At 33.8% G+C, this 19621-nt stretch overlaps 1 protein-coding gene across 2 annotated transcripts; it reads right to left on the reverse strand.

Moving 5' to 3' along the window:
* Nucleotides 1-16397: 16397 nt before the first annotated feature.
* LOC143245347 (uncharacterized) lies at nucleotides 16398-19236 on the reverse strand. Of its 2 annotated transcripts, none has more exons than XM_076491587.1 (2): nucleotides 18878-19236; nucleotides 16398-17988 (listed from the first exon to the last, which is right to left on the reverse strand). In XM_076491587.1, the coding sequence occupies exon 2, from the start codon at nucleotides 17722-17724 to the stop codon at nucleotides 17383-17385; it is 342 nt and encodes a 113-aa protein (XP_076347702.1). In that variant the 5' UTR covers nucleotides 17725-17988; nucleotides 18878-19236; the 3' UTR covers nucleotides 16398-17382. The 2 variants fall into 2 exon arrangements, with proteins under 2 accessions (XP_076347702.1, XP_076347704.1); XM_076491589.1 differs by lacking the exon at nucleotides 18878-19236 and adding an exon at nucleotides 18201-18866.
* Nucleotides 19237-19621: the final 385 nt, after the last annotated feature.

Raw genomic sequence — 19621 nt, forward strand, 5'->3', positions numbered from 1 at the left:
TGGATATTGTGCGGTTTTCATACGCCATTTGTTCTTATGCATGTCTCGCCGGTTTTATTGTCAAGCGCCTTACTCTCCTTAGCTGCCAAAGCCGCTGACCATAGTGTACGTTTAGTGTACAGTTAACGACAGGTTCGGGCCGCTCGGATCCAGACGCGCCCTACATCACCCCCTCCACTCTCTCTAGTCTGAGCCTCGATTTCACAACAGGGCTCATTAGACTTGTATTTGTGGCCCTCGGTAATCCATGAAATTTGAGATTATCACCGCCCTCTAATAAAGTGCTGGTGCTTTATGGTAAAAGAACAATATATTCTCTTATCATAGATAGTAAAAATATTGTATTTTCTTGTATAATTAGAACACAAAAGGAGCGATTTCAATGGCCTGAAGCCTCTACTCGAATTGTATTGCTAGTTTTTGTTTAGGTGTTTTTATTTAATAGACGTGCTTACAGACATTATATCACAACGTGTTTTATGAGCTTTAACAGTAATATAATATATTTGTGATTGTTTAAATATTTTTCGAGACATTTGCAATTACTTGTGTTGTAACTAGCACACATTATTGTCCCAGCGATGCCCAGGTGGTCAGTCGGCTCGGTAGTCACTGTGAGGTTCGCGCGTTCGACTTAAATACATTCTACAGTTCAGTCCTACTTCCATTTTGTTCTTTCTTCGTTCGTTGTACGTTAGAGTTTTTCAATGAAGACTGTATTTTAGTCTGTTGAGTCATCTGGGAAACAGATTCCAATTATGACAAGCAAGCGTCTGAAACTTTCTGATATTAGACAGTTCTTCAAGCCAGTTATTAGGAAAACAAGTGACAATGCAGATGCAGATAATCAAACAACCTCAAACAAAAAAGTGCTGTGTTTTCTTTTAGCAAAGCCACATCGGGCTATCTGCTGAGCCCACCGAGGGGAATCGAACCCCTAAGTTTAGCGTTGTAAATCTGTAGACATAATGCTGTACTAGCGGGAGGACAAGCAAAGGAATAGAAACTTGCCATACAGAGGAAATACCATGATCATCAGAGGATGAGTCTGAAAATGATTGTGGAACTATTGCACATCATGAACCACCAGAGAGTTGTGAAACAATTTTGTGCAGTAATGAAAAACCTGACACTCCACAGATACAGTATGGAAAACCATATCATCCAGACGCACAACTAATACCACGACAGAAAGCAAAATCTCAAAATATCAACTTCCAGGACAAGTGATTTGATGAGTTCCCATGGCTGCACTTCGACAATCAGACTCAAAAAGTCGTATGCTTTCATTGTTCCAAGGCGGAAAATAGAGGCCCTTTTACAGGGAAATTGAAGAGTATACCTTCATATCCACCGGTTTTTGCAACTGGAAAAAGGCAAAACAAAAATTCAACGAACAACAATCCTCCTCTCAGCACAGATTCGCTATATCTCAAGAAGGTTCACTGGATGTAACTTCAGTGACTGTCCAGCTACATGATGGAAAAAAAGAAGCATCAGGAAGAATACAAAAGAAGTTTAGACAAAATATTCAGAAGATTACGTTTCTTACTGTGTCAAGGTTTAGCATTACGTGGACATACTGATACGGATGGGGAACTTTCTGCAGTTAATGAAGCTCCTGGAAGAGGAAGATCCTGAGTTGACGGCCTACTTGTCAAAGAAAACCACATTCACATCACCCCAGGCTCAGAATGAAATAATAGAGATAATCAGCCATCAAATACTGAGGAACATAGCACACGAACTGCAGCAAAGTAAAATCTTTGCATTCATGATTTATAGCACTCAAGATGTTACAGGTGCCAAACAGGAAGCAATATGTGTACGATACGTAGATTAGAACCTTGACGTTCATGAGACATTTCTTGGTTTGTACAGTGTTTCCAGTACAACTGGTGAAACAATAGCCTCGACTATACTTGATGTACTGACTAGACTCAATCTGTCAGGATTAAGAGCACAAACTTATGATGGAGCCGCTAACATGAGTGATACGTACAGTGGATGTCAGGCAAAAATAAAAGAGAAGCAACCGTCAGCTTTGTTTTTTCACTGCAGAGCACACAAGGCTAATTTAATTATGAAACATGCAGTTGAAGCTTGTGAATGTGTTCGAGATTCTATCCAGTGGGTACATGAACTTGGCGTCTTGCTTCATAGGCTAGGGAAATACAAGACAATCGTTGAAAATATTGTATCGTCAGACACCCACAATGGTCCAGTTAAATACATCCGCCCACTGTGTCCAACACGCTGGTTGTGCCGCCTATCTGCAATTACATGTGCTAATGATCACTATAGTGACACTGTTAATTCTTTGTCTGAATTAGCAAATGAAAAATCAGATGTAGCAGTGAAAGCACAAGGTCTGCCGGACAGATTTGACAAAGGAAAGACAGTTTTAGGATTGTTGATGGCTCAGCATCCATTAGCTGCATTAGAGGAACTAAACCGTGCATTCCAAGCAAAATTAGCGACACTATCTGGCATGATTAAAGTATCTGCAATGACAGTTGAGCAATTGCGGGTATTGCGAACAGAGGAAAATTACAACAAGATATTTGATGAAACTGAAAAATAGGTAACTTTCCTAAATCTGGTGCCTATCGAACTACCACGCATTCGCAAACCCCGCAGAAGGATCACAGGTGATGGCTCAGCACACCATTCTGCAACAGCTAGAGATTACTACAGAAGCTAATATTTTGAATTTGTGGACACAGTTATAGAACATCTGACCACTGGATTCAATGTAGACAACAATGACTTGAGGCAATATCTGGCACTTGAGAACATGATCACATCTGGCAAGATTGACAACTCGGTTATAAAGTTCTATCCAGAAATCTCAGCACAACGGCTCGAGTTTCAGTTGTCTATGTTCAAAGGAACAACAAAAACAGTATCTCTGAAAGGTGCGAAGGATGCTTACTGTAAAATGCAAAGAAACAATCCAGCAGATGTTTAGTGAATGGTTTCTTCTCATGAAAATTTTGCTTGTATGTCCAGTATCCAGGTGCGAATGTGAACGCATCTTTTCTGAATTAAGACGGTTGAAGATGTGGTTAAGGTCAACTATGTCTCAGTGCCGCCTCAACCATGTGGCTGTTTGTCACACTCGAAAAAATGAGGTCGACAAGATAAATATAGAAGAGCTTATGAAAGAATTCATAAACAGATCATCACAAAGGAGGTCTACGTTTGGGAACATGTAGACTAGAGGACTAAATGAATCTTACTTCAATGAAAAGTATGAATAATTATGTGCTACATTGTATTGATGTGTAATTTTCAAGAGTTCGCAAAGACATTTTAATTATTTTTATCAAACAACATTAACAGTTTTTCAGTAGATATAAACTTATCAAGGGTAATTACTAATTTTATTAATATTTGAAAACGTAATTCATGCAATGAAAGTTATTAGTAACCTTGTCGAGTATAATGGCCATCTTTTATACTGTGCAGTGTGCAGGAATAAATTCATGTGGCAGTTAATTTGTGATACATTTGTCTTTATTCTATTAACATTTTGAAAACTGTTCACAACACCTCACTTATACAAACCTACATGGAAACCATGAAGTGTCGTGGCAACAAGATTACTCTGTGACTGCATGTTTACAGCTTTCAGGTTCACGTAATTAGAGATTACCAATTTGTAAATTGAACAGTTCACATAAGTGGTTGTAAAAATCATCCCTCCCATCGGGTGTAAAAAAATCTACGCCCCTGTTCTTTTACCTTGCTCAGAGTCAACTGACGTTAGGAACTAACAGTTTTATGACTGATATAAAACACGACAAACTAATATAAGAAGAAGTTCCAACATAAGTGAAGTTCATAGAGTAACTGACTCTGTTTCTTGAACATCAGTTACAACAATTTTAAATGGAGAAGCACACACACAAATGTGTAAGACAGAAGATTTCCAGCTTCTAGTTCGTCTCAAAAAAACATGTGGGCTCTTTCTTTGACTTTTCCTGGTTTAGTGATTGATAAAACATTAATTTTATCTTTCTTAACTGGCTACATTTATTTCTCAACCCCATAATATTTCTTTAATTATTGGTAAGAAGTTTATATTATGTATACAAATAAACATTAGTTTCCTTTTAGTCAAGCTCATTAGATAAAATTCACTGTTTTCCCAAATACGTACTGTAAAGTTAAAAGTTGGAATAAAGTTCAGAGGTTAATAAATTTAAAGATTATAATAAAAATTAGTATTGAAGTGTTTAGGTATATATTAGAGTGTTTATTTTAAAGATGTTTTCTACTTAAGTTGGTTACGTTGATATTTCTGTAATCTTTCTTACAAATTGATCTATTCCAGAGAATAAGTTTATACCAATTTAGATATTAACTCATTAAACACAGGCCACAATAAAATATACAAAACTCCACGATCAAATTTCATGAGAGAGTTTAAGCAAGATTATCATTACAGCTGGACCATTTCAGCCATTAAAAATGGCTTAGCATTTTTAAGTAATTAACAAAACAGAAATTACATTAATGACTAGTATAGAAATGTACAGTCCAGCTGATCAATAGAGGTAAGTACTGCTGCCTTAATAAAAAAAAAATTAACATAAATTATTAAATGAAATTAAATATTCACGATATTTTTATCTAAATATTCTAGAATGATTACCTGTTTTACACATGAATACTATACATAATATATTCTGGTCTATTGTAATATATTCCAGTCAATTACTAATAATTACCAGATGTAGTTAAACAAAAAGTAATAAAATAAAGATAGAAAATCTTCAACAATTTATCCTGTTGTACACGCTTATTTGCATTGAAGCTAGTTACTTACAAACAGAGCTTTCTTATCTATGCATTCAAAGAGGATCAGAATGAATTATGTGTAAGTAATAACTATTTATCAAGAATAAAAAAGAGTGGGCGATAAATTTGAATAGAAATGGAAATTCTGAATTCCAAAATGGTGCATTACTTTGCTCACAAAATAGGATTTTAATTGGTGCTGTCCTCTATTGTCACAAACTTTCAACATTTAGCACTAGCATTCCATCCCACACTTCTGTATATCTACATGTAAATGATTGATTACACAGCAACTCTTTACCAATGGGAGTGCACCCTCTACACATTGTTGTTGTTTTTCCTTGGGAGTTTGTCAATATTTAACTTGATATTACAGATTTAGTTTTTGTTTACTATGTTGTTGTCATTTCTTTATTTACCGGACCTTTTGTCAGTATATTGTGAATCTCACACTGTGGCATGTGGTGCATAATCAGACTTTTTTAATTCACACTGCCCATCCTGTGACTATGATCAATATCAATTACATTGTAACTCTTCCTACTGCAGACCTGATTTACAATTCCACTAACACTAGCTGTTAGTTGTGTGTCTCTATTTAGTCGTCAATCATTCCAAAACTATTACTTTTCAGGACTAGGCTACACATAGTGCGTATTGTAAAGATGTGGTGTTCCACAGGACTGCTAGCAATTTTCTCTAATGATCGTTTGCTTCATAAATATATTTGTCCTGGTAAAGCAGACAGAGATTGCTGCCCATCTCTGATGCTCTGTAGCACCGAAACTCTAATGATCTAATGATCGTTTGCTTCATAAATATATTTGTCCTGGTAAAGCAGACAGAGATTGCTGCCCATCTCTGATGCTCTGTAGCACCGAAACTCTTCTTATCACATACCTGATGTACAATTCGAAATGTCACCAAGTGTTAGTTGATCAAATCTGTTGATGTGGTTTCTCTGGTTTTTTTTTAAATATGGTATCTCAGTCACTCATTGCACTGTCTCCTCTAACACATCTTCTGGACTATCCAAAACATTTTCCCTTCCTTTCTCCTGGTGGAGTATGAAAATCATGCCACTGAAAAGTTCCCAGCTAGTGGGGTGGTAGATTATAGAGGCCTGTCCTTCTGTGTGCTGTATTCAGTTGTAAGTAGGACGGTGATATTCTGTGAGTGTCCATAGCATATAGCACTTCCTAACATGGACGTGATGTACAATTCCAGATGGTGCCAGGTTTTGTTTGTGGCATTACGACATATTAATATATAGCTATCTAACATATTGCTTTTTCTCACTGTGACATTCCTCCATTTCTCAGCTGTACATTTCTGGTGGGTCTGATGTTGGTTGAAGATGACTTAGTCACAATTAGAATAATGTGTCGATGGCGTGACACCGTTCCTACCTCAAACCCGATGCACAATTTCAGATACTGCCTGGTTTGGTTGAAGCACTTCCCCGTGTCACAACTATATATATAGAAATTTAATACTTAAACATTTTAGCAAAATTAAATCAAAAGGAAGGACTGTGTTAGAAAGAACAAATATAAACGTGTGATAAGTGGAATTTAAAAATTAACAAAAACACCACCAAACTAAAATTAAGTTAAAGATGCTGCATAAATTGAAAGGATCAACATGGTAAAGGCGGCTATAATACAGATTAAGACTGAGAGACAGTGTATCCTCACAACAATGTGGGTCTTACTTACACAGTTGCCTTCAAAACCCATAATACATTTTCTATCTCACATTATATCCTGTATCCTGGAAATTCTTTTAATCCATGTGGTAGGCTTAATTTTTGGGGGCTTGTTTCCGTTCATATATATACTGCATTCGTACCATGGACTGGGTGAAAAATGCCCAATGGCATCAAGTTTTGGATTGAAGATGCATCTCATGTTTGTGGTCCCTCTTCCTACCATTTCGCGAGTGTTAGTTCCCTACGTATCTAATGTTGGTTACAGCTGGATGTAGCACATGTATTGCTATTTACATGTGTCCAAATATCCTCCTCCTTCCAGAGCCTGGAAGAACTACATCTAATGATGCCATATTTTGGACCAAAGATGTCATCACACTTGAGCTTTTCTACTTTCTACCATCCACCCACTACGTGTTGGTTCGTGATGGATCAAGTGGTCGTTTGAAATGAGAGCAAGTGGAAACAGATATAGATATGGAACCTTGGCTTTCCTACCAATTTCTATTTTGAAATGTAGCTGATCCTCTGCCTACTGTTGTACAATTCCAGATTTTGCCAGATGTTGAATGAGGTTGAATTGCTATCGTGGTCTGTTGTGCCCTATCTACTGAACACCTAGAGATCTCAATCTCATTAATAGGTTTTAAATTTTGTGTTCGCGACATAGCCATAAAACAGTGAAGAATATAGTTGTATCAGATGTGATGCAGTCTGCTGCTGAGATGTGATGTTTTATTTTTGTTCCCACACCTCATTGTCATTCTTTGGGTGCTTCCTAAGTGTGGATCATTTTTTTACTGGCTCTCCAACAGTTCAGTGTGGAACTAGCTGTTTTATGAGAAGAGTTAAAGTATATTGTAAGTTAACATTTTCCTAAACTGAAAATGTATTTTCAAAAGATACTTACCTCCTCTAGCATTTCTCATCCAGCCTCTCCACTTCTGATTAGCCTTGAAGTAATTAATAAATATAGAGAGGGTGCTGTTTATGATAGGGATTGTGTCACACTACTATAACAATAGCTATGATAAACATTATGGCGCACTTGATAATTTACGAGTGGGTATACAGAAGAGGGCTAGTGGCAAGTGTTAAAAATTTACACCAATATAGAGCAGTACTAAGCATGAAAACTATTTTGTGACAAGAGGTAAATATCTAACCAAAATACGTTTTCAATTTAGGAAAATGTTAACTTCCGATATAATATCGTAAGTCATCTCCTAAAATAGCTAGCATCTCACATTGAATTGGTGAAAAGCTGGTAAAAAAATTATTCCTCTTTAGACATATATGCATAATTGGACATTAAAGGTGAATTTTACAGAAAAAAAAGAAAACTTTGCAGTCAAAAGAACTACTCATACTGATTAATTTTGCAGGATCACATTTTTTTATAAAACATGTGTGCTAATAAATGAAACATAGAACTTGGTGCCGAAAGAACCCTTTCCGAGCGGCAATCCGAACGTTTTAGTTTTTACGTTTCCCGCTAGGAAAAGTACTGTGACGTAATAGTTGCCAAACAAACTGCCAACGCCAGCGCGTTGAATGTAAATAAACATAGCCAGTACATACGGAGAAACAGAGGCGGAGTCTGTTTTGACTTTGTGTTCTGAACAGTGTTGAGTAGCGCCATATCAATTCAAACTTTATAAAATTTACATTTAATATGACAATGTCAAAGTACTGTGTTAAGATTAATTTTATTATGATGAGTTATGGAAATATGTTATGGAGTTTATATTTGATTGTTTACAAGTACAGAATGTATTTTTTAAATACATAAGATGTACTAGGTTACTTCAACATGCTCAAGACATAATCTTATTTCAATTTATCTTGAAATGTTAAATTTGAAAAATGGTATTCTTCACACTTTTCCATATGTAAAAATGATACAAAAACATCTACAGAATGATCTACTAGCTTTTAAACTTGGAATATACTCTATTTGGGATAGATTTGTCCACTGTCTAGACTAGGAAATCAAGGTTTCACTGACTTTCAGGTGCCACAAATGCAAAACACGCTCATGAATGTGAAATGTGTATGTCTAGCTACATTCTTCAAAAACTTTTAATTTTTAAATTATTATATTATACTAGTTATTGTTTATCACTTTATACTGTATAAAAACATTATACATTATTCTTATGAAAAGAATAAGTTCGTTCTTTTCGTGATGACAAGGGATGGCTTCAGATGGGTGGAACCTGTACGCTGCAGACTGAGATCAGTCCTCAGCTCTACACGAGGAAAAATGGTAGGGACGATCCTGTCTACTGCCGATGGTTTTTTTCAGTCTCAACCTGCCTGGCTTGAAACCCACGGAATCCAAAACAGTGGGATCCGATACAAAACATGAGCGTTCAAAGTGGTCTTTACAAAGTTTTGTATGGTGTGAAGGAGTCCAGTTCTTCCTATAGACTATCTGAACCCACTGTCGCCACCTTGTCGGTTCCTTCTCCTTGCACAGAAACGAAAAGAAGCTTTTGCCCGATGCCGAACCGTTTTTACAAACATAAGCAACGCAGTAAACCATGTTATCATAAAACAAACATAAAGTAGCAATATCAAGACAAAATTAGTCTCACAAAGTATGTAATCCGAAAAAATCACCGATAGATTTACATAAAACACCAGAACTGAAAGGAACAAATTGATCGGCGCGCAACGAAGAGTGTTTGGCAACTATTACGTCATAGTTGTAAAACGTCACGGAAACAGCCGAACGACCAAGAGGAACATGAGTTCGAGGACCGCATATTTTGTTTCATTTTTTGCTCAAAAACTAAAGTGTTTAAAAATACGGCAACTACACAGGAATAATACCTAACCAAAGTATAGTTTGTAAGGCAATTATTAAATTTGTTAAAAATTCACCTTTATGATATTAACAGGAGTGTTCTAAGAACAACAAATAATGAATATCAGGCTTTTAGTTTTAACCACATAACAAAGAAGAATTACTGACTTCCATTTCTGCTCCATGATTGGGTTTTAATAGAACTTTTCCACGAAGAATCTCTAAGACCTTTTATCTAAAATATACTAACCATCTTTTCAAATTAACAGAAATTTATTATTTTCTACTCTGTTTCTATTTTTACTGGAAACGGCTTTTTGACCCCATTTTTTTGGCTTTGGTCATAATAAACATCAACCTCTCTTTCACAATTCTGGTTTATAACGACTTACAGCGGAAGCAAATTCTTACCAACATGGAACAAGAAACTGTCCATCTGACCAATGCTTTTATTACAGACGAGGACATATTTGATAGTTATGAAAATATTAAATACTGTTTTAGAAAACCCTTGATTGCCTGTCTATTCAGTATACAGAATAAAAACTTTAATATACGAACAATTCTTTAAAAAAGGCCAGGGCTTGGGAGGTTTCTTTTATATTGAATACAATCATTAATCAGTGATGTCGAGAAACCCACTTGTTGAGAAATTTATATGCAAAAACGGCTCGTTTGGGTTGAGAAAATATTTTACATAGAAGAGCGAAACATTCAGACCCATGAATAAAAAAGACAGCACTTCTTTAGACTGCATAATCATTCTGATAGTATCATTAAACTGTATTTACTTATTTTATGAACTGAAACAAATGTTAACGATTTCTTTTGTTGTTGTTTTTCTCTGGTGACAATAGATAGTAAGCTTGTTTGTATTGCAGTGTCTATGGATAGACGCCGTCCACTTGTGTTATTTTTTCGAAGGTTTGCGTTTAGATTGCGTCCAGCATGAATTCCATCTCTTTTAAAGTTCCCGTTTCAGCATTACTTGGTACTAATTACGATTTAGTTTTAATAACACATCACAGCTGCTAACCTACTGTCAGCATCAGGAAAACCACCTGATAAAGACATCTGTGTTGGTAGTAATTTAATTTGTTCATGGGCTCTCTTACCTTCATCAAATCTGATAATTCGTGCACTACAAGAGTATGAAGGAAACCTACAGATGAAACAAGAAAAGGTTAAAAAAAGGAAGTGAATGTGAGAAAATCAATCCTTGAATAAAACAATACAACAAGATGGTACAGGAACATACTGTAGTCCAATGTTAATTGTATAGTTATATATATATAACAATACAACAAGATGGTACAGATGGTACAGGAACATACTGTAGTCCAATGTTAATTGTATAGTTATATATATAACAACACAACAAGATGGTATGGATGGTACAGGAACATACTGTAGTCCAATGTTAATTGTATAGTTATATATATAACAATACAACAAGATGGTATGGATGGTACAGGAACATACTGTAGTCCAATGTTAATTGTATAGTTATATATATAACAATACAACAAGATGGTATGGATGGTACAGGAACATACTGTAGTCTAATGTTAATTGAACAGTTATATATATAACAATACAACAAGATGGTATGGATGGTACAGGAACATACTGTAGTCCAATGTTAATTGTATAGTTATATATATAACAATACAACAAGATGGTATGGATGGTACAGGAACATACTGTAGTCTAATGTTAATTGTATAGTTATATATATAACAATACAACAAGATGGTATGGATGGTACAGGAACATACTGTAGTCCAATGTTAATTGTATAGTTATATATATAACAATACAACAAGATGGTATGGATGGTACAGGAACATACTGTAGTCCAATGTTAATTGTATAGTTATATATATAACAATACAACAAGATGGTATGGATTGTACAGGAACATACTGTAGTCCAATGTTAATTGTATAGTTATATATATAACAATACAACAAGATGGTATGGATGGTACAGGAACATACTGTAGTCTAATGTTAATTGAACAGTTATATATATAACAATACAACAAGATGGTATGGATGGTACAGGAACATACTGTAGTCCAATGTTAATTATATAGTTATATATATAACAATACAACAAGATGGTATGGATGGTACAGGAACATACTGTAGTCCAATGTTAATTGTATAGTTATATATATAACAATACAACAAGATGGTATGGATGGTACAGGAACATACTGTAGTCTTATGTTAATTGAACAGTTATATATATAACAATACAACAAGATGGTATGGATGGTACTGGAACATACTGTAGTCCAATGTTAATTGTATAGTTATATATATAACAATACAACAAGATGGTATGGATGGTACAGGAACATACTGTAGTCTTATGTTAATTGTATAGTTATATATATAACAATACAACAAGATGGTATGGATGGTACAGGAACATACTGTAGTCCAATGTTAATTGTATAGTTATATATATAACAATACAACAAGATGGTATGGATGGTACAGGAACATACTGTAGTCCAATGTTAATTGTTATATATATAACAATACAACAAGATGGTATGGATGGTACAGGAACATACTGTAGTCCAATGTTAATTGTATAATAATTGTATAGTTATATATATAACAACAAGATGGTATGGATGGTACAGGAACATACTGTAGTCCAATGTTAATTGTATAGTTATATATATAACAATACAACAAGATGGTATGGATGGTACAGGAACATACTGTAGTCCAATGTTAATTGTATAGTTATATATATAACAATACAACAAGATGGTATGGATGGTACAGGAACATACTGTAGTCCAATGTTAATTGTATAGTTATATATATAACAATACAACAAGATGGTATGGATGGTACAGGAACATACTGTAGTCCAATGTTAATTGTATAGTTATATATATAACAATACAACAAGATGGTATGGATGGTACAGGAACATACTGTAGTCCAATGTTAATTGTATAGTTATATATATAACAATACAACAAGATGGTATGGATGGTACAGGAACATACTGTAGTCCAATGTTAATTGTATAGTTATATATATAACAATACAACAAGATGGTATGGATGGTACAGGAACATACTGTAGTCAATACAATGTTAATTGTATAGTTATATATATAACAATACAACAAGATGGTATGGATGGTACAGGAACATACTGTAGTCCAATGTTAATTGTATAGTTATATATATAACAATACAACAAGATGGTATGGATGGTACAGGAACATACTGTAGTCCAATGTTAATTGTATAGTTATATATATAACAATACAACAAGATGGTATGGATGGTACAGGAACATACTGTAGTCCAATGTTAATTGTATAGTTATATATATAACAATACAACAAGATGGTATGGATGGTACAGGAACATACTGTAGTCAGGAACAATGTTAATTGTATAGTTATATATATAACAATACAACAAGATGGTATGGATGGTACAGGAACATACTGTAGTCCAATGTTAATTGTATAGTTATATATATAACAATACAACAAGATGGTATGGATGGTACAGGAACATACTGTAGTCCAATGTTAATTGTATAGTTATATATATAACAATACAACAAGATGGTATGGATGGTACAGGAACATACTGTAGTCCAATGTTAATTGTATAGTTATATATATAACAATACAACAAGATGGTATGGATGGTACAGGAACATACTGTAGTCCAATGTTAATTGTATAGTTATATATATAACAATACAACAAGATGGTATGGATGGTACAGGAACATACTGTAGTCCAATGTTAATTGTATAGTTATATATATAACAATACAACAAGATGGTATGGATGGTACAGGAACATACTGTAGTCCAATGTTAATTGTATAGTTATATATATAACAATACAACAAGATGGTGGTATGGATGTCCAATGTACAGGAACATACTGTAGTCCAATGTTAATTGTATAGTTATATATATAACAATACAACAAGATGGTATGGATGGTACAGGAACATACTGTAGTCCAATGTTAATTGTATAGTTATATATATAAACAATACAACAAGATGGTATGGATGGTACAGGAACATACTGTAGTCCAATGTTAATTGTATAGTTATATATATAACAATACAACAAGATGGTATGGATGGTACAGGAACATACTGTAGTCCAATGTTAATTGTATAGTTATATATATGGATATATAATGTTAATTGTATAGTTATATATATAACAATACAACAAGATGGTATGGATGGTACAGGAACATACTGTAGTCTAATGTTAATTGTATAGTTATATATATAACAATACAACAAGATGGTATGGATGGTACAGGAACATACTGTAGTCCAATGTTAATTGTATAGTTATATATATAACAATACAACAAGATGGTATGGATGGTACAGGAACATACTGTAGTCCAATGTTAATTGTATAGTTATATATATAACAATACAACAAGATGGTATGGATGGTACAGGAACATACTGTAGTCCAATGTTAATTGTACTGTAGTTATATATATAACAATACAACAAGATGGTATGGATGGTACAGGAACATACTGTAGTCCAGTTATATATATAACAATACAACAAGTATGGATGGTACAGGAACATACTGTATAGTTATATATATAACAATACAACAAGATGGTATGGATGGTACAGGAACATACTGTAGTCCAATGTTAATTGTATAGTTATATATATAACAATACAACAAGATGGTATGGATGGTACAGGAACATACTGTAGTCCAATGTTAATTGTAAGTTATATATATAACAATACAACAAGATGGTATGGATGGTACAGGAACATACTGTAGTCCAATGTTAATTGTATAGTTATATATATAACAATACAACAAGATGGTATGGATGGTACAGGAACATACTGTAGTCCAATGTTAATTGTATAGTTATATATATAACAATACAACAAGATGGTATGGATGGTACAGGAACATACTGTAGTCCAATGTTAATGTTAATTGTATAGTACAGGAACATATATATATAACAATACAACAAGATGGTATGGATGGTACAGGAACATACTGTAGTCCAATGTTAATTGTATAGTTATATATATAACAATACAACAAGATGGTATGGATGGTACAGGAACATACTGTAGTCTAGAACAAGATATGTTAATTGTAACAGTTATATATATAACAATACAACAAGATGGTATGGATGGTACAGGAACATACTGTAGTCCAATGTTAATTGTATAGTTATATATATAACAATACAACAAGATGGTATGGATGGTACAGGAACATACTGTAGTCCAATGTTAATTGTATAGTTATATATATAACAATACAACAAGATGGTATGGATGGTACAGGAACATACTGTAGTCTTATGTTAATTGAACAGTTATATATATAACAATACAACAAGATGGTATGGATGGTACAGGAACATACTGTAGTCCAATGTTAATTGTATAGTTATATATATAACAATACAACAAGATGGTATGGATGGTACAGGAACATACTGTAGTCCAATGTTAATTGTATAGTTATATATATAACAATACAACAAGATGGTATGGATGGTACAGGAACATACTGTAGTCCAATGTTAATTGTATAGTTATATATATAACAATACAACAAGATGGTATGGATGGTACAGGAACATACTGTAGTCCAATGTTAATTGTATAGTTATATATATAACAATACAACAAGATGGTATGGATGGTACAGGAACATACTGTAGTCCAATGTTAATTGTATAGTTATATATATAACAATACAACAAGATGGTATGGATGGTACAGGAACATACTGTAGTCCAATGTTAATTGTATAGTTATATATATAACAATACAACAAGATGGTATGGATGGTACAGGAACATACTGTAGTCCAATGTTAATTGTATAGTTATATATATAACAATACAACAAGATGGTATGGATGGTACAGGAACATACTGTAGTCCAATGTTAATTGTATAGTTATATATATAACAATACAACAAGATGGTATGGATGGTACAGGAACATACTGTAGTCTTATGTTAATTGTATAATACAACAAGATGATGGTATGGTACAGGAACATACTGTAGTCCAATGTTAATTGTATAGTTATATATATAACAGGAACATACTGTAGTCTTATGTTAATTGGAACATACTGTAGTTATATATATATACAATACAACAAGATGGTATGGGAACATACTGGTACATGGATGGTACAGGAACATACTGTAGTCCAATGTTAATTGATACAATACAACAAGATGGTATGGATGGTACAGGAACATACTGTAGTCCAATGTTAATTGTATAGTTATATATATAACAATACAACAAGATGGTATGGATGGTACAGGAACATACTGTAGTCCAATGTTAATTGTATAGTTATATATATAACAATACAACAAGATGGTATGGATGGTACAGGAACATACTGTAGTCCAATGTTAATTGTATAGTTATATATATAACAATACAACAAGATGGTATGGATGGTACAGGAACATACTGTAGTCCAATGTTAATTGTACAGTTATATATATAACAATACAACAAGATGGTATGGATGGTACAGGAACATACTGTAGTCCAATGTTAATTGTATAGTTATATATATAACAATACAACAAGATGGTATGGATGGTACAGGAACATACTGTAGTCTAATGTTAATTGTATAGTTATATATATAACAATACAACAAGATGGTATGGATGGTAATGTTAATTGTACAGTTATATATATAACAATACAACAAGATGGTATGGATGGTACAGGAAGATATTGTAGTCCAATGTTAATTGTATAGTTATATATATAACAATACAACAAGATGGTATGGATGGTACAGGAACATACTGTAGTCTAATGTTAATTGTATAGTTATATATAACAATAAACAAGATGGTAATGGTACAAACAAGAGTGTTAATTGTATGGATGGATGGTACAGGAACATACTGTAGTCAATAAATGTTAATTGTATAGTTACATATATAGGAACAATACAACAAGATGTTATATATATAACAATACAACAAGTATGGATGGTACAGGAACATACTGTAGTCTAATGTTAATTGAACAGTTATATATATAACAATACAACAAGATGGTATGGATGGTACAGGAACATACTGTAGTCTAATGTTAATTGAACAGTTATATATATAACAATACAACAAGATGGTATGGATGGTACAGGAACATACTGTAGTCTAATGTTAATTGAACAGTTATATATATAACAATACAACAAGATGGTATGGATGGTACAGGAACATATTGTAGTCCAATGTTAAATGAACAGTTATATATATATATTGTTACGTGTTAATTCTTATCTGTGGGGTCATGTAGTAGTGATGCTACTGTCATCCCTACTAGCTTGTTTAAATTATTTTTATAAGTTTATTAACCAACCTTACATTTACTTCCTTTATTGAATTTTTAATTATTTATAATTGGCTGGTAATTCCTGTTTCATCCTGAACATAAGCTTTATAAAGAAACAAATTATGTAAGAGAGCTAACATCAAGGGGTAATGATAAAATCGTTTACACTTGAAACATGAAAAATGGATCAAACTGACTTATGAGCTCAATCAGCCCTAACAAATTCTCATTCTGCAGTGAACCAATCTTTTCATCAGTTCCTCAAAAAGCCAGGCTACGTTCAGCTAACGTACTAATAACAACTATTACACGCTCCAAGACGTGTTCCCAGTAAGTGCACTCTTCTTTAATTTGTTTTCCAACTCTTGTCGCAAGCCTAAACCTTGTCTACAAGTCAAATATGTTAGCATAGAGTCTTGGTGAGTAGTGCATTTTGCATGATGGTCAAGTACAATAGTATTTCACCAGTCATCAAACCCTTCTATTTCAACAAAATGCGAGGAAAATTTAGGAACAAAAAGTTTAAAACAAAGCAGTAAACCGAACCTGTTGATAGTGAATACAATAACCACTCTCTCTTATATTGCTCACCATTGGTTTTCACCCCAAATAAAAGTTTTTGCAAACATTATCTCATTAGTTTGCCACTATTAAAAGTCTGACAAGATTGCCAAATGGCCTAATGTGGTGTTGATAGTCAGGGAGTCCACAAGCAATCCAATAAGCCACATCATCAGCAGAGAAATGGAGCCACAACCCTGGATCATTTGATGTAGTTTCTTCATCTTTTGAAGACTGAAGAATTTTATCAAAGTCCAGTAGATTTTCATTTTTAGCAATTATTTCAACTTCAGACTGTCTTGTAGAGCAACTTGCATCAACATTAACACTAAAGATATCATGAGAATTTACAGGCAAAGTGAGATCAGTTGTGAGGCTTGTCAGTTGAGCCAGCCTGTGACACCTCAACATCATCATGAGGTTCTGACCTTGAAATAGCCAAAATGGTATTTCTAGCTGTGGAATTTGGTTAAACTTCAATCTTATCAAAGTCAGATGCAGTACAAATGACTTCCGATGGCAAAGATGGGTTTTGACTTGGAAGATTGTGTTGTGTAAGTTGAATGAAATATTAGTCAGCTTTTTGGTCTTGGCCACTGAATGCAAAGCCTTTTGTTGTTGTTTTTTTTGGCAGTTTTCTCTTTTGTGCACCACTTAAGTGAACACGTTTCATCTTAGAGTCTGAAAAATACAGAAACAAAAATAAAAAAACACAAAATAATATATGGATCATATATAGTTATAATGATTAGATAAACACTGAAATTCATAAAGAAAAACATTGGTAAGACAGTCAAATATACTAAACTCTAGGTCTACATTTAAACAAAGATTGTCAGAAAGTTATTCTGGGATCTCGGTCCATCAGCACATAAACATGAATTCATAAATACCTTTATTTATTTTCTGCATTCTGATTGGTTGAAAATCATTCGAGGCTGGCTTCAATCCATTTTAGGATAATTAGTTTTCAATCATTGCTAAAGTTTCATTAAGGTTGTTGCTATGATAGCTGTATGTAAGAATCAATGTTAATGGTGACATGCAAATCCCTTGTGAACCAAAACGTATTCCAAAACAATTTGTAATCAACGACACATACTGCAGTAGCCTATATACACAGTGATCATTCTGTACTGGTACACATACATAACATATAATCAATTGTAAACTGTACTGCACATCGTACTACTAAATACTGGGTTAGGCCTAGGCTAGAGTACCTTAAGCCCAATCAAATATGTGAAGAATGAGTTGTAACCTCAACTTTGAGTTGTTTTGACCTGGGAACTTTAAATGAGCCAACAAATCATACATCAACAAAATAGGCATATGCCTGAAACTTTATCTGCATGCCTGGATGCGAAGGCAAATTCAAAATGATTACTTTAAATTGGGAATAGTCCACTTCATTACTCCAGGCTACAGTACCATTTCCAGTGTACTTACACTAAATTAGTTACAGTATTTAGGCCTCACTCAGTTCTCAGAAAACAACAGTAACGTTAGGCCTAATGCTAATACATCACATCTGAGCCAACTAACGTTAAGCCTAGTACTCAGTACTAACCTTGCTCACATGAACTTGTTCAATTCATGCAATTTCAGACAATCCTAAATTGATTTTGTTCATTTGTCGATTCTTTGCAGAGTCTTTGTATGACCACAGTGCTACTACTAGTATAGAGTATACATAACAACATTAAGAATCATGTTGTCGCACATGTCGAAGACTTACGCAATTTGACCTAAAAGGTTGAATTATCGCCTTCAGACTGCTCCGATCAGTCAATTGTTTTTCCAGCTTTTCAGAAGTGTAACAGAACACATACTGATCTGAATTTATAGTCGTAAAATAGTTGAATTACACCTAAAAGTCTATCGTCGTTGTCTCCGTGTGTCGGTTTCGGTTTGTTCGTTTATCTCATAAAAAATATCACAAGAGGCTCTAGCCGGGCATAGGTATTATGACGTCAGGATAGGATCAAGAAAGAAATGAGGAGAATATAATTGTGACCTACATTTTTGGGTCTAAAAATGGCATATTTAACAAAATTTTATTGGCTGTTTATGAATGGGAATAAAAACAATGGTGCCCGGTCTTAAACCACATTTAAGAGCGGGCACCCTTGTATTAATACTTTAAGTAAATCTCAACTTCAGATCTGTTTATATTATTACATAATCGCAAGGGAATACATACATGCCCAAATACTCTTAAAGGTTACATATAATCTATGAACGGTGGCATTGGTACAGTGGCATTCCTTTCTAAATTTATTCTTGGTATGATAAATTACAAAACATGTACTCA

This window comes from Tachypleus tridentatus, chromosome 2 (genome assembly GCF_004210375.1).
Source record: "Tachypleus tridentatus isolate NWPU-2018 chromosome 2, ASM421037v1, whole genome shotgun sequence".
Taxonomy (NCBI): domain Eukaryota; kingdom Metazoa; phylum Arthropoda; class Merostomata; order Xiphosura; family Limulidae; genus Tachypleus; species Tachypleus tridentatus.